General features: G+C 39.0%; 1 protein-coding gene across 2 annotated transcripts in view; it reads left to right on the forward strand.

The window, feature by feature from the left end:
• The window catches only part of NETO1 (neuropilin and tolloid like 1), a 211,078-nt gene that overhangs the window by 114,712 nt on the left and 81,090 nt on the right, over positions 1-15,276 (forward strand). For both annotated transcript variants that reach the window (XM_061592657.1, XM_061592735.1), the window contains exons 5-6: positions 10,624-10,665; positions 10,780-10,907. In XM_061592657.1, the coding sequence (XP_061448641.1) occupies positions 10,624-10,665; positions 10,780-10,907 (170 nt within the window). The remainder of the gene's footprint in view (positions 1-10,623; positions 10,666-10,779; positions 10,908-15,276) is intronic.

Below are 15,276 nucleotides of genomic sequence, written 5' to 3' on the forward strand. Positions count from 1 at the left end.
AATGTGAGCTATTCTCTCTTTTTTATTATTCTAGGGGAGGCAGGTTGGTAAATCCAGCACTGAAAGTGTTCCTTGGGAAAGTGGCTCCTCAAATCCAATATGGTATTGAGATTTGGAGGATAAAGCAGAACAACTTGAAGGAGCTGGAGGTTTGCCAAAATAAGTTTCTGAGATACTTATGGGCAGTACCCCCAAGGACCCCAGCCCCGTTTCTTAGGACAGAGACAGGTATGGCATCGGTTAAAGCTGGAGCTCAGAAGGCAGCCCTTCTGTATTATAAGAGGGTTTTGGATATGACAGAAGACCATCCCCCAAATCTATGCCTGAGAGAGCAATGGAGGAAGGGTGAATGGGCCAAGTTATGCCAAGAGTTGCTGATCCCTAAAAACCTCCCACTGGATTTTGTTATCATCCCGGGATTTAAAAATAAACTGAGAGATTGAATACATAGGATGGATAACAATCAGGATTTAGACCTAATTAAATCCTCATTTTTTTCTTACTGGTATTGCTTGTTGAAATCAAACCATGAAAGAGCCCAATACCTACAAATGCTCACTTTTGCATCTCTGAGAATTGCATTCACAGAATTACATTTTCAAACCATGCCCTCAGCCTTTTTGGATGGAAGATACAGGCGTGTCCCAAGAAATCTATGGCTCTGCATCTGTGGTGGGGGAGAGGTAGAGGATATTTCACACTACCTGCTATATTGTCAGTTATATCAGATCCCTAGGGAGGGATTCCTGGGACAGATTTTGACAGCTTTATGGGGTGAGACTACCTTTGTAAAAGTATGCTGGTTACTGTCAGATTGTGATCCATATGTTACATACAAAACAGCTCTGTTTGCTAAGGCAGCAAAACATATTTGTGCAATTACTTTGAGTGCAATTGCAGTGGATTGTACAGAGGATTTGTTAAACTGAATCTGACTGCACTTTGTTATTGTATATATATCTTTTTTGGTTTGTGATGGCTTTTAGTCAAATACAATAAAATGAACTGAAACCGAAACCAAAACCGTATTCCTTTGCTCTAACATCGTCTTGGTGCTAAGACAAGCATGCAGGCTGTTTGTTGATTAGATAATTAGCCATCTCCATATTTTCTTCTGCTTCAAGAAAAAAAGTGTAATTCTTCTTCAAGTAAGACTTCTGATAGCCAGGCTAGACTGTTTTGACAGTTTGTGTGATTATGATTTATCATTGTAAGGTCTACAATACAACTGACTGAGCACCTACCTCCTCTCGTGTTGATTGGCCTTGGACATTTCATCATTACCCAAGTGTTTCCATTCCTTAGAGACAAAGCATAATTTTGATGTGAACCTCCTCAGATTAAACAGATTGAACAGCAAACTTTAGAAGTGGGTTGGGGAAACCAGAAATTTGTAAACACGCTATCACAGCAAGAAGGTAGCATCCAATCAGCAGAGACCATAACATAATAAGCAGTGCAAGAAGGAGTTTATTTGAACATGGAGAAAAATCAAAACTTTTTCAGCTAAGGAAAAAAATTAAACAAATCTACACAAAGCCTATATAAAATACAGATTTTTACAAGACCAAAATACAAATAAGTTTCAAATAAATTCCCTTAAGAAGCAGCACAGGGTTCTGAACCCCGTTTCCCTTGTAACAAAAATTTTGAGGCAGCATTTGCAGGGAGGATCATCATGAAAGGAGGGTGTGCTTAACATTTCAGCCACTCAGTGATTCTTCCTTGTGTTGCCTACCTCCAGGCTGTTAATCATCTTCTGCCAGGTGGGATCCAAAGTAAGAACTAGCTTAGCCAATAAAAGGACCCCTCTGTCAAAGCGCCCTACATTTGCATTATCTTAGCAAATAAGCGTTTGGGAGCATGCATTTCTCAAGGTAATGTGTAGTTCTAACCCTAAAAACCAGGTCAAACAAAAAAATATGTTAAGCAGTGCAACCCTATGCATGCCTACTCAGAAGTAAGTTAATAGAAATAACTTACTTATAGACTTTATTAACATATATGTAAAGCTTCCATAAAGTAAAAAAAAAAGCCTTCAGGAAGTTATACTGAAAATAGGAAAACAATAATTTATTATTTATTTATTTACTTAAAATATTTCTATCCCACCCTTCTACCCTGTAATAGGGCACTCAGGGCGGCTTACAAAAATAAAATCAAACACGTACATAATAAAATTGTAAACAATAAAATCACAAAAACATTAAAATAAATTAAAATACATAAAATACAATTAAAGTACATAAAGTACACACACACACACACATAGGGAGTGGTACTAAAGTGGACTACAAGGGTAAAATTTAACGTAGAAGGCATAAAATAATAAAATCAGTGTCAGGCTCTACCTTCAGTCCTTCCCAAAGGCTCTCCAGAACAAGATCATTTTCAGAAGTCTCTGGAAAACCATCAGAGAGGGAGCAGAGTGGACTTCTTGGGGTAGGGTGTTCCAAAGCTTAGGGGCCACAGCTGAAAAACCTCTCTCCTGTGTGCCTGTCAGTCTAACATCTTTCACTCCAGGCATGCAGAGGAGACCAGAGGCAGATGATCTTAAATCCCGGGCAGGAACATATGGGCATAAGCGGTCCCTCAGGTACATTGGTCCAAGGCCATTTAGGGCTTTAAAGGTCAGAATGAGCACTTTGAATTGGGCCCAGAAGCAAATTGGGAGCCAGTGGAGTCAATAAAGCACAGGGATTATGTGCTCCCTGCGCCATGATCCAGTTAACATTCTGGGCGCTGCATTTTGGACCAACTGTAATTTCTGAACCGTTTTCAAAGGCAGCCCCACATAGAGTGTGTTACGTGTTACAGTAATCAAGCCTCGATGTCACCAATGCATGTGTCACTGTGGCCAAGTCAACTGCCTGCAGGAACGGATGCAGCTGGTAGACCAGTTTGAGTTGGCCAAAAGCATTCCTGGCTACCGCAGCCACCTGATATTCAAGCAGCAGGGCAGGATCCAGAAGGACTCCCAAACTGCGGACCTGCTCCTTCAAGGGGAGTGCAAGCCCATCCAGAACAGGTTGCAACCCCATCCCTGGTGCAGTTTTCTCCTAGACCCTGCAGTACTTCCGTCTTGTCTGGATTAAGTTTCAGTTTGTTAGCCCACATCCAGCCCTTCACATCCTCCAGGCACCGGTTTAGGATGAGCACTCCCTCCCTGCAATCAGGTGGTAGGGAGAGATAGAGTTAAGTGTCATCAGCATATTGATGACATACTCCAAATCTGCTGATGACCTCTACCAGCAGTTTCATATAAATGTTAAAGAGCATGGGAGACAAAATGGAATCTTGCAGTACCCCACAGGCCAACAGCCAGGGGGTCGAGCACTAGTCTCCCAGCACCACTTTCTGAGAGGTCTAGCAGCACCAGCAGGGATGCACTCCCCCTGTCTGATGCATGGCGTAGGTCATCAAGCAGGGTGACCAAGGCAGTCTCTGTCTCATGACCAGGCCTGAAGCCTGATTGAAAAGGGTCTAGATAATCCGATTCATCCAGGAAAACTTGGAGCTGAGCAGCCACTACCCTTTCTATCACCTTGCCCAGAAAGGGGAGATTAGAGACTGGGCGGAAGTTGTTAAGATCCAAAGGGTCTAATGAAGGCTTTTTTAACAATGGTCTTATCACAGCCTCCTTCAACAATGTTGGCATAGAACCTTCCCTTAGGCAGGTGTTAATTAAATATGCCAACCAGTCAGCCACTCCCCCTCTGGCAGATTTGATTAACCAGGATGGGCAAGGGTCAAGGGAACAAGTAGTGGCCTTCAATTATCCCAGAATCCTGTCCGCATCCTCAGGCTTTACAAGCTGAAAAGTATCCATAGAAAAATGACCAGAGGAAGCTTCGAGGACATCTGGCACAACTGTAGATGTTCTAGTTTTCAAAGTAAAATTACAGCCTGATCCCATTCATATTAACTCAGAGAAAGTCCCACTGAGACTTCAAAGAAAGTATATATAGGTTTGAAATCTTAGGTCTCCCAACAGTGTTTTGATTGTAATAGATTAATATCCTATTAATAAAAAGTGTAGAAAGCTGGCAGTGACCTTGAAGGTAGTCTAAAAAGGAACCTGTCTCATAATTGTGATAATTATGCATTTTGTTACAAAATTTGCCTTTATCTGTTGAAACAGGAATAACAATTCAATAATTCAAAGTGATTCATCCTTGAAATAATTTGCTCTTCTGACCCAATAGCACTATTTTTGAGAAGCTGATTTGGAGATAGCAGCTTTCCAGTCTGATACAATCCATGTCCTGTTCAGTTAAAGGACATGGATTTAAATTGAATTTGAAAAGCCTAATGTTGGCTGATATACTAGTACGTCACCTTAACTGTGTTATGAATTAGTGTTAGAAGTCTAAGTTTCATTTGTATTTCAGTTGTTTTGTCTCAAAAATAGATGTCCTTTGGTTCACAGATAAGAATGTTTGATCTGGCTATGCTTTGTTTCTAGTCAAAGCATACGTATAGTAAACCAAATGAATCAACAAACTTAAATTAGTCACCATGACCAACTTAAGTCCTATGATTTCAATAGGGCTTCTCTGAGTGTGACTTAGTCATATATTACCCAATGTCTTCAATAGTTTTACCATCAACTAGTTTCCAAAGAAAATAGATGTATCTTTAAGATGCCATGGATTACCATTTTCCTGTGATTCTAACCTAGGCATAGATAATTAGGCTAAAATAATGTTTTACTTTGACAAATGTGTGACCACATGCCCATGTATACCAGGCACTGCTTATATAGTAATTTGTACGGAACATGTGGGTGGAATTATACTGCATCTGACTTTAACGTGTGTGTGTGTGTGATATTGGTGTGTGCTTGCTCCCTTTCTCTTTCTTTGTACCCTTTCTCTCTGTGTCCCTCTCTATATCCTTCCTTCTGTTTTCTGATCTCTTTACTCTCCTCCAGTTCATCTGACTCCCCCATCATCCCCTCATGTCATACACATTCCACACCCAGTTGCTCTACATTCCCTTCCTCCTTTAAATTTTTTTTTTTTACCTGGTAGCCAGGCACACTGTCCATGAAGTGTTTGCCATGGCTCCAGCTGCGTGGCATCTTTATTTCTGGCAAGTGGCTGGAACTTGCCATCCACCAATTACACTGTTAGCTCCATCCAGAAATCAACTAAACTGGTATTTGGATATAGGATGATTCTACAGACTACAGCAAGTGGCTGGAACTTCATGCAGAGCTTCACTTTGCAGTGCGCCAAATCATCTGGTAAAAATGTTTTGCTTTTCTTTTTGAAAAATATATAGTCTGGAAAGGAGCAGGGGCCTGCAAATGCCTATATGTTTTGAAAAAGCCAATACTAGAGTTGGAAGGTGTTTTTATCTGTAGTTGGTTGTAAGCTGCCTCAAGGGCATGGAGACATAGGATACAAATACTGTAAACAAATAATTAAATAAATAAGGTCAACACTATCTCCACTAACTGGTGAGAGACAAGACTACTACACATACACTGTATAATAACAGATAGTTATCTTCCATGGTGTGACACTTTTAGAGATTCTGAGCATGTAAGGAAAACACTAATGGGAATGCAGATCCACTTCAGTTAGTAAGATGATTTAATTTACTCTTTCTGACTTCAGTGTGCAGAATTTTAGGTTTTGTTTCTAGAGGATTAGATGTATAGTTTATCCCTTTTTTACATCCACTTGCATCCTAACGTCCATATCATACTTTGGAGTGGATACAATTTGCTGCTCCTAAGTCCCTTCCTCCTCAGCTTCATTCTCAGTTTAACATTCACTGCCTCAATCCCACATGTTGAAATAAAGGGAAAAAGGAACAGAAATAGTCCATCCGTGCTAGTTTAGAGGACTTTATCTTCTTGCAGGAAAATAATTATTATAATTGATTCTCTAATAACTTTCTTGATGTGATTTTATAGATATCACCCTGATCCACAAACCAATTAAACTGGATATTTGAAATAGTTGAATTAGTTCCACTGTAGTCTGTGGAATCAGCTTATATCCAAATACTGCAGTTTAACTGATTTCTGGATGGAGCTAATAGTGTAATTGGTGGATGGGAAATTTATTATACACCCGCAAGAGTTGTATGCTATAGCCAGCATGGATTTTTCACATTCTGAAGTGTTAAATTGAAAATACCCCCATGCTATTCTGCTGCTTCCCTTAAATAATTATGGGAGGGTTTTCAAAACACTGCCCTCTTCAACAGCCCTCTTCAACAGCCCAGGAAAATTTAAACTTGTTTGACACCTGCACACAAGAGAAAAAAACTGAAAGCTGTATACTTACTCAATTTATGAGATTTTCAGATAAGTAGGAAAAAGCAACCATTTTCTTGCATTGCATTGGGGTCTGTGCACTGCCTGGAGGTCAACAAATCACAACCCTGACTTCACTTATTGGCTACAAACCTGAAAGGGCAGGGTTAGAGCAGCCTGCTGATTTAACAGAAGTTGGTGGGGATGGTTGATGTTTTGGTGTATATCTCATCATCCAGACCACCTAGAAACTTATTTTTTAAACAAAATTAAAGCTGAGAGTCCAGAGATTATGGTGACTCACTTGGAAACCTGGTGAGGACCCTGAAAATCCGGAGTCCCCTGACAAAACCTGGAGAGCTGGCAACCCTATATAGAATTGTTCTGAGGACTACATGTGGCCTGTGGGTGATGGTTTCCATGCCTTAACCTTAATGCTAGAAACTAGAAGCAGTATGTTAGTGTTTCCCAGAATCCAATGGACTTCCTTAATTCATTTTGGTAACTTCTTGGACAAATTAAGCCCTATTTGTATAGAGGTCTAGACCATGGATAAAATCTAAACCTGATTAATGTTAACCGTGATTAGTCGTAGTGCAGATGCAAAGCTACATTGCGGTTATTAATAGGGGTGTTCACCAAAGATGATTGAATGTGGACCCTGTTTCATTGGTTTGGAAGGTGCGTCTGTTTGGCCTGGATCACTTTAGGCATGGCTAATTTTGCCACTGGTCCAAACTGGAATCTCATTTTGAAAAATCAGAGACTTCTTATGTCTTCCCACTGACTTACACAGCGAAATGAACAAACTATAACCTTTTTTACTTTTAGAGAGAATTGGAATATTTTTTTCAGGCAAGTGGTCCTTTCAGAGTGCATTACTGTTTCTAGGTTCATTTTCATTTTTAAAAGGATATGCTTATAACTTGTTTTTCTTGGTCCAATTGAATAAAATTTGCATGTATCGTTTCCCCATCTGAGTGGGTTAAGCCTTCCAAATATCAAACAGACAGATGGGGGTGGGTGGGTGGGTGGTAACTTTGAAATTTTTAAAGTTTTGGGGTGAGGGATTCACTTACACCCCTCTCCCCCATGATTTTGTAAGACATTTTTTTACAAAAATGGCATACATTGTAGAGATGCTCCTAAGTAACTAACCTTTAAATTCTCAGGATGATAAATGTGATGTGTGTATGTGCAAGGGGAGTCTTTAAAGTTTTCAAGGAGGGAAGGGATCCATTTCACTCCCTGTGATTTTTTAGGGTAGAGAATTAATATGAAAATAATGTGCATGCACCATAAAGGTGCCCCTAGTTAGGTAACCTGTAAAATTCCAAAAGGATAGATGTAGCGATTAGGAAGTTATAATTAATGAAAACAGTTTGAGTCTATGTTTTTGTCTTCTGCTCAATTGATAAGGTCCTCCCTAAAGTACTGTGATTTGAAGTAAAAAGGAGAATCTTAGGAAAGGTGTTCCGTGGCTGGAAGCTAAAGCTGTCACTCATAAAGTGTATCCCCACCTTTCCTACCCTCCTTCTCTCTCTCTGGCATTTTCCTTTTATTGGGAGCTTGGAGGGGAACTATAGCTATTTTTATTACAGTCTGAATCTCAAAGGCAGGCATGAGACTTCACTTTGAGCCCAATTTGTTTTGAGGTGCTTTGCTGAAGACCCGTTCTGCATTGGACAAAGCCTGTATTGCACCAAAGCAACTCAATTCATCTGAAGCAGATGCAGACAGCTAGTTAATACTGACAAGAAAAAAAAGAAGGAATTTAGTTGGGAAATGGAAGAATGGAGGGAGTGAACAAGCAACAGCTTCTTCCCACTCTTTCCATTCCCTAAGAGTTTAGTGTGAACTGAAGCAATGTTCTTAAGTGTCTCCTGAACCCAGGAGTGGTTAATGAAGAGGGATGCCACTGCACACCTGGCCTCCTGGCTGCGGAGTCATTGCCACTTACTGGGAGGGATAGGGAAGGTGTAAGGCAGTGGGGAGGTCTGCAGTGTGCAGATGCATAGGCAGGAGTGTCAGATTGGCTCAGTCATTGTGCCAATATAGCACTGACCTCATCATTGCCTCACCCCTCTCATTCTCCCTCCTAGTAAATGGGAGCACCTCACCAATCTCTTCTGCTATAACCCATCATTTTTATGTCTAGGAATCCAAGTATTCAACAATTTCATATAAACAATAAAGTCTTATTACACTTTAAAGACTAGCAAATTTATTATGGCATAAGCATTCTTGAACTGCATACAGTCAACTTCATCGGATGCATGAAGTGTAATCTTGAGTTTCAGGTGGACATACATGGTTGGAAGATGCATTATAAACAATGGGGTCAGAAGAAAATGAAATGAAGAAAAATACAGAGAGTGATAAGTATGTCATTAACAGTGGCCATTCACAAAAAAATAGCAGCTGATTACAAAGACATCCTGTCATTTGTATGCCAATTAACATGTAGCGTGATTAAAAAAAATAGAAACATTGTGCTGATAGCATAACACAGCTACCACTCTGGAAACAATACTACAATTACCTAAACACTGTCTCTGGCAATGGTGTAGTGGACAGTATGCTGGGCTTTGTTTGGGAGTTCTGAATTCTAATCAGCTATGAATCTGACTGGATAGGTTTGAGTTAAGTTGGTGTCATTCAACTTAACCTACATCATAAGGTTAAACTAAGACATTGCAATATAATTCAGATAGATGAAAAACAATATAAAGTTAATAAACATTGAACCAATTTGCACATATTAATCATCATTTTTAGTAGGCTGGGTCCCAACAGATTTTTGAAAAGTTTTTTTTATTTTTTTATTTATTACATTTATATACCGCCCCATAGCTGAAGCTCTCTGGGCAGTTTACAGCAATTAAAAACATTAAAAACAAATATACACATTTTAAAACACTTTAAAAAAAAACAATTAAAAAAATTAAAAATAGGTCAGCAGTTTTTTGTGCATGATGGGGGAGTGGGATTGCTGTTTATGAAGGTGAAAAATCAAATATGCCTGCAAAGAAGAATGGTGGTATAATGCATATTTATTTATAAATGTTTTAGATTTGTTTTGATCATGCTGTATCCTGAAAGCTAGTAGCTGCTTACAATAATTTCAGGATGCAAACATAAAATCATCTCTGAGTAATTAAGCCTCTAATATCCACAACATTCTAAAAGTTTAAAATCTTAGCTCAGTTCCTCCTCACGCTTTACAAACTACTTCAGTCTTGACCACCAAATAACTTCTGAAACAAGCAAATATTACAGCATTTTGGGAGGATACTCAGGCTTTGGCTAAAATTCAAAGGGGAGGGATTTCCATATATCTGGGGCAGTCTGTCCCTGATGATAATGCCTTGACTTTAGCACACATGCTTTCATGAAGTAATGGGTAAGATGATTATTCACTTTGCACACAAAAAAAACTTAACCGAATACTCTTTCTAACAAACCTCTTCATCAGAATCACGTTATCCCACCTATCCCCAGCATGCTGTAGGAATCTGATCCATTGCTGCTGGAATCTCTTCTTCTTATGGCCAATTGGACACCCAGCAGGCATCCTTTACAATTTTTGACCCCTATAAGAAGGCTATCAAATTGCTCAGGTTTTGTGGCTTGGCCTCAAAATAATATCACATATAAATGCTGTTCCTGCCACTTTTGTGCAGAGTCCTCTGTTACAAATTATTGTCCATTATCCCTTTCTTCCTCTTGTGAAAGCGTACATTCCAAGGATTAGTTCTTGTATTACTACAGGACTGGGGATTCCATACTTGTGCTGGTCAGTATTGTGCCTATTTTGATCAATGTATTTATACTGTAGTTCTAAAATTGTTTGCCATTTGTAACTTATTATCCGGATATAACGGAAACTTGAAAGTAAATTCTTGCAACTCTAGTAATTGATACAGCTTTGGTTTTTTTTTAAAAAAAGTGTTATGTACAATGTGGGTGGAACTTTGAAGGCAACCTTGCTTTTCTTGCTTCTGAAGCATATTTGTATTGTTATTAACAGGAATTTATTTTGCTAATCTGTTAATGGTGAAATTGGCCTCTTTTTTTTGCCAAGTCTTGTTTTAGTAAGTTTTACTATCATGGAGGGGGGGTGATGATCACAGCCAGTTGTTCATAAGGAAAAATGTAGTCCTGCTTGTTTGAACAATTCCTTGGGTTACATTATCCTCCTGTGGATAAGTTTGGTTTTTAAAGGTGTGTCACATTTCCTGAATGCACATTAATAGCTGTTTTCTACTGCACCCCCCCCAAGTAAAGATTGCCACTGCATTTTTGACAAAAACAACAACACTAATTCTTTTCTTCCTTGATTTTATTTTAAGATCCAGACTTCAAGGACCTTGGGGTTTTGAAACCATTGCCAGGTTGGTATGTTCAATGTTGCATAACACTCAGAGGTCTTTGTATTTTACTTGATTTTTCCCCATTTCCTCCCTAACTTCTTGCTTAGGTTTGATTTTGTTATTGTTGTTACTCAGTTTGTGAGTTTGAGATGGGAGGATCTGAAGGAATTGTGGAATCTGTGCAAATTGGGAAAGAAGGGAAAGCTTCTGACACTGAGGCAGTTGATTGTAAATGGTACATCCGAGCACCACCACGATCCAAGGTCAGTCCTGTTCCATTCTCTGATTTGGGAACTTAATTTAAGGAAGTGACTTTACTAATACAGCATTTATTACTTCATGCAGACAGGCTTTGCTTAATAACATTTGCAGTACTGAACCTGTAAACTATTATGTTCCTTTCTAAGAGGGGAAAGCAATTTGTCACCACACAGAGGAACCTTTACTTGTTATAAATCATGGTTTGGGCTGCATAATAGGTAGGTCATTTTGAGCTATAGGGATGTTTTAGATTTGGGTGGAGTCCATCCAATGTGTTCGTAACACAGTAAATGCACTTTTTGTTTTTTAACATTTTTCCCAAAGGAATTTTGATATCATTCTTCCAGGTAGTACTTCTTTTGTGGGAATACCACATTTTTCCAGGACTTAAAAAGCCATATTTTGTCACTGGAACAAAGATTGTATATTATTAGCATTAGCATTACAGCACCAGAGAGCATTCAAAGCACCTCATATTCAGTAACTCTTACAATAATCCTGTAAGGTAGTTCGTTAGTGTAATCTCCATAGCACAGATGATGGTAGACAATGGCTTCCCTAAGGCCACCTGGTAAGTTAAAGGCAGAAGTGAGATCCAAACCAGGGACTTCTAGATTTGTAGCTCAGTTATAATTGCAGATGATAATGCTGTGTGAAGTTTGTCTGCAAGTGTGCCTTGGTAGACATATATGTGAGAGTATTCAACCAATGACCAGAGCATGTGCACATTCTTTTTGTGAACTTTTATTTTATTTGTAATTATTTTAAGCCTGAACTGTATGGCTGTAGAGCTAAATGTAAAGCTACCACCTTATTTTAGTTCTTTGAAGAATTTATACACTCCAGCACTAAGGGCATGCAGTAGACAGAAGTGTGGATGTCCTTGAAGTCTGTTCACCATATCTCACACTAACTGTCTCTCCCCATTCACATCCATTTTGTGTTGTGTTAAAAAAAGAAAAAAGGCTGCAATTCCATTCCAATTTCAAATCTCAAATCCTAACCATATCTAGTTTACTATAAAAGGGAATATGATGATTCTGGACTTTTTGCTATTGATTTTTCAGTTCTGTCTCTGTCTTGATTTAATTGATTGACACAAAATGGTAATAAATTTAAAAGATTAACAAAACAATCCTGTACATGTCTACTCAAAATTAAATTCCATTGATTTTGATAGGATTACTCCAAGATAAAGGGATATAGCGTTCCAGCCTCAGGCAAAGGAACATTTCTGAGTAGATATGCATATGATTGCCTGTAAAGCTGTACTCCTATGTGTGCTTGCTTAGGAGTAAGTCTAATTCAGCTTAATGTGGTTTATTTCTAAGTAGACATGCACACGATTGCACTGTATGGATAAGTTTCAGAAATATTGTTATGAGATTGACAATTGAGATAGATAATTTCTATGAGTCCCCTTCCAGCATGTGATCTTGCATCTGAATTTGGGATGTGCAAGCAAGAAACCTGCTCTATTGGTCAGACTAGTTTCCTTTGTTAAGCTAGCCTGTGAGTTAATTGACTTATTGAATGGTAAATCTGCATATTCAAAGGGATGTGGCCAAGAGAGATCCTATGGCTACTGGAACTCTTTTCAGGAGAGGGGCCTTCCTCCCCCGATCCTGGAGCCAAGAAGAGGCTTGTGTTTTTAGTCTAGTCTGAAGAAGCTGGGAACTGGGGAGATACACAGAGAGACCTCCTTTCTGCACCATGGTTTTGGGGTGTCTCCTATAAGCCTGATGAAAAAGCAAGATCTATTGGATTGTTAAAGCTGTGATCCCCTCCATCTTAAGCTCAGGTTGCGAATATGTGTAAATAAAAACCATATATCCTGTAAGACACCATAGTCTCCCCTGACCTTCTTTCAAAGGAAACCAAACCCTGGGTAAGATCAGGAACCCCTGGAAGTCTTGTGCTGCTTGGAGACTGGGGTGGTGCACATCAATATTTTATTTAAAATCTAATAATGTGGAAGTCCAAATTCATAAAATTATTTTTATTATTCTAGTATTTTAATGGAAGTTTCTGTGTAGTCTTCTGGTGGTGTATTATATGCAGAATGGGGCTATAATTGGCCTAGTATGGTGTGTTTACTTATTTATTTTTAACATTTGTATGCCACCACATATCATAACGTTCTCTGGGTGGCTTACAATAAATGGCCATATGGATGTTTTATGGTAGGCAGATTTTAAATATCTGTTTGGGATTCTTCATTTGCCTGATCCTATTTATTTTTATTGGAAAGCTACATCTGTAGATTGTGAAGTAAGTTGCTTTAATTTTGCTGGAAGACGTTAAATTTAAAAAATATATAATATCTACAATTAATAAAATAGAGGTAAGTAAGCAGGCTATTTAAGGATGCATTATTAACTGCCTTGAAACCTTTTGTTTATTCAACTGGAAATGATGAAAACACAGCAAAAACTCATATTGAAGCCATGCCATAGTACCATTTGTGAAGACAGTACTACACATTGCTCGCATAAGAACTCCCCTCCTTTCTATTCTCATGCAAAGGTCAATTTGTCCTTATTTTCATATGCCCTGCATTACAAATGGCTTGCATACTAAACACTTGATTGTGCCACCCTGGGCTCCTACTGGGAGGAAGGCCAGGATATAAATCAAATCAAATCAAATCAACCAACCAACCAACCAACCAACCAACAAATAAATAATACCCTGAGTTTCTGTGCCTAAAAGTCTGTAACTTATTAAATAAGTGCTTGCTAGAGCATATTCTTCAGTTAGTTTTTGAGATGAAGAGTAGGATTTTTTTTTTTTGTCACTGCCATGTGATGGAGATATTTCCGGGCAGAACTATAGGTTATGCATCCACTATGTATCTTTAAAGTGTGATGGCAGCGGCTGCTTCACAAAGACAACACTTTTCTTCAGGAAATATTTTTCTCTTTCATCTTTTTCCCTAGCCACTTTCTGCCCAGCAGAAATTCTAGATCTGCCCTTCCAGTTGGTAATGGAGAGCTGGAGAGATGAACAGTGGATGAGGGAAGAGTTAAGCATTCTCCTTATGCTCACTGCTTCTCCATTGGAATTGTGTCCTCCTGGTCCTCGGCTTGTTTTGCAAAGGAAAAGTGGCATCTAGGCTTTGAAGACATATATGTAGTTCTCCTCTCAGGCTTTGCCTCCTTTTGGGGATATATTGCTCAGTATTATTAGTTTATGTAGGAGTGTACAGTTGCATTTGTTTACAATTTACTTAAAAAAACCCTATCACATTTGCAAGAGGAAGAAAAGTGCATGTACAGAAAACACAAGGACAGAATTAAAGGTACAAGCAGAGGAAACTGCTGGCAATCCTAACAAGATAAAATTGAGCAAAATGCAAGTCAGGACTTCTGGTCTGGACACACTCCCAAGATTTCATTGGTTGATGCCTGGTTGACACATGACTGAATTACGACTGACTGTGCATGCCTTTGAGCATTACCCTGAATGGGACATTGTGCAACCCTACGTTAACTCTTCTTGTGCTATTTTCAAAGAAATTGACACTTGGGTTTTATTGGAGACTCCAGGATCTACTGGCTTATTTTTGTGAAAACGGCTGGCAGATTATGAGAAGTTAAATGGGTAAACATGACACAGCCATTTTTCCCACTATGAAGGGACTTTGCCCTGTCACCTCATGCCAGATAGCAATGTGCATTTAGTGTATAAACCAAGCAGTGTTTTGCTTGAAGTCTTGATTATTAAAAACAGTTTTGAAAAGTGTTTGGCCTGAAATCTCAACTTGTATTGAACTGCCCATATGTTCACAAGACTTGAATGAACTCTGGAGGGGTTATTCTAAATGCAGAGGACTGCCAGCTTGCAAAGGAGACTGCAGTTATTGCCGCTATCCATATCTGCGACACAGTCCAGCAGCAGCAGTCCATGTCCATGACAGAGGATCATGCACAAATCTTTCCTTCTGCTTACTTCTCACCTATTTCCTACTAGCCATGAATTGTGCCATTGTGGGAAAGTCTATTGGCTCTTCTGGATCAAAGTGTCACACTTCTTATATTGGAATAGGAAGAGGCAAGCAATGGAATTCATTGACACTGCAGGAAAATTGCTGAACAAATTCCACAGCCTGCTGAGCATTTGGGAAATTTAAAAAAAAATGTAAACAGTTTTTCCTAAAAGTTACCTCTCCACAGTAGAGTTGAGAAATTGCTGGAAATGTGAAGACCAGTTAATCTGAACCAGAACCCGCATAGTCCAGAATGAAGATGTAACACAGAATATGGGTTTAAGGTCTACAACTTTAACTTGCGAGGATCTGCAGTGAGAAGCAACATTAGCTATATCTAACCACCAGTGCAGTGCACTTTCCCGCAAACATAAGGAAAGAGC

This window comes from Rhineura floridana, chromosome 1 (assembly GCF_030035675.1).
Source record: "Rhineura floridana isolate rRhiFlo1 chromosome 1, rRhiFlo1.hap2, whole genome shotgun sequence".
Lineage (NCBI taxonomy): Eukaryota > Metazoa > Chordata > Lepidosauria > Squamata > Rhineuridae > Rhineura > Rhineura floridana.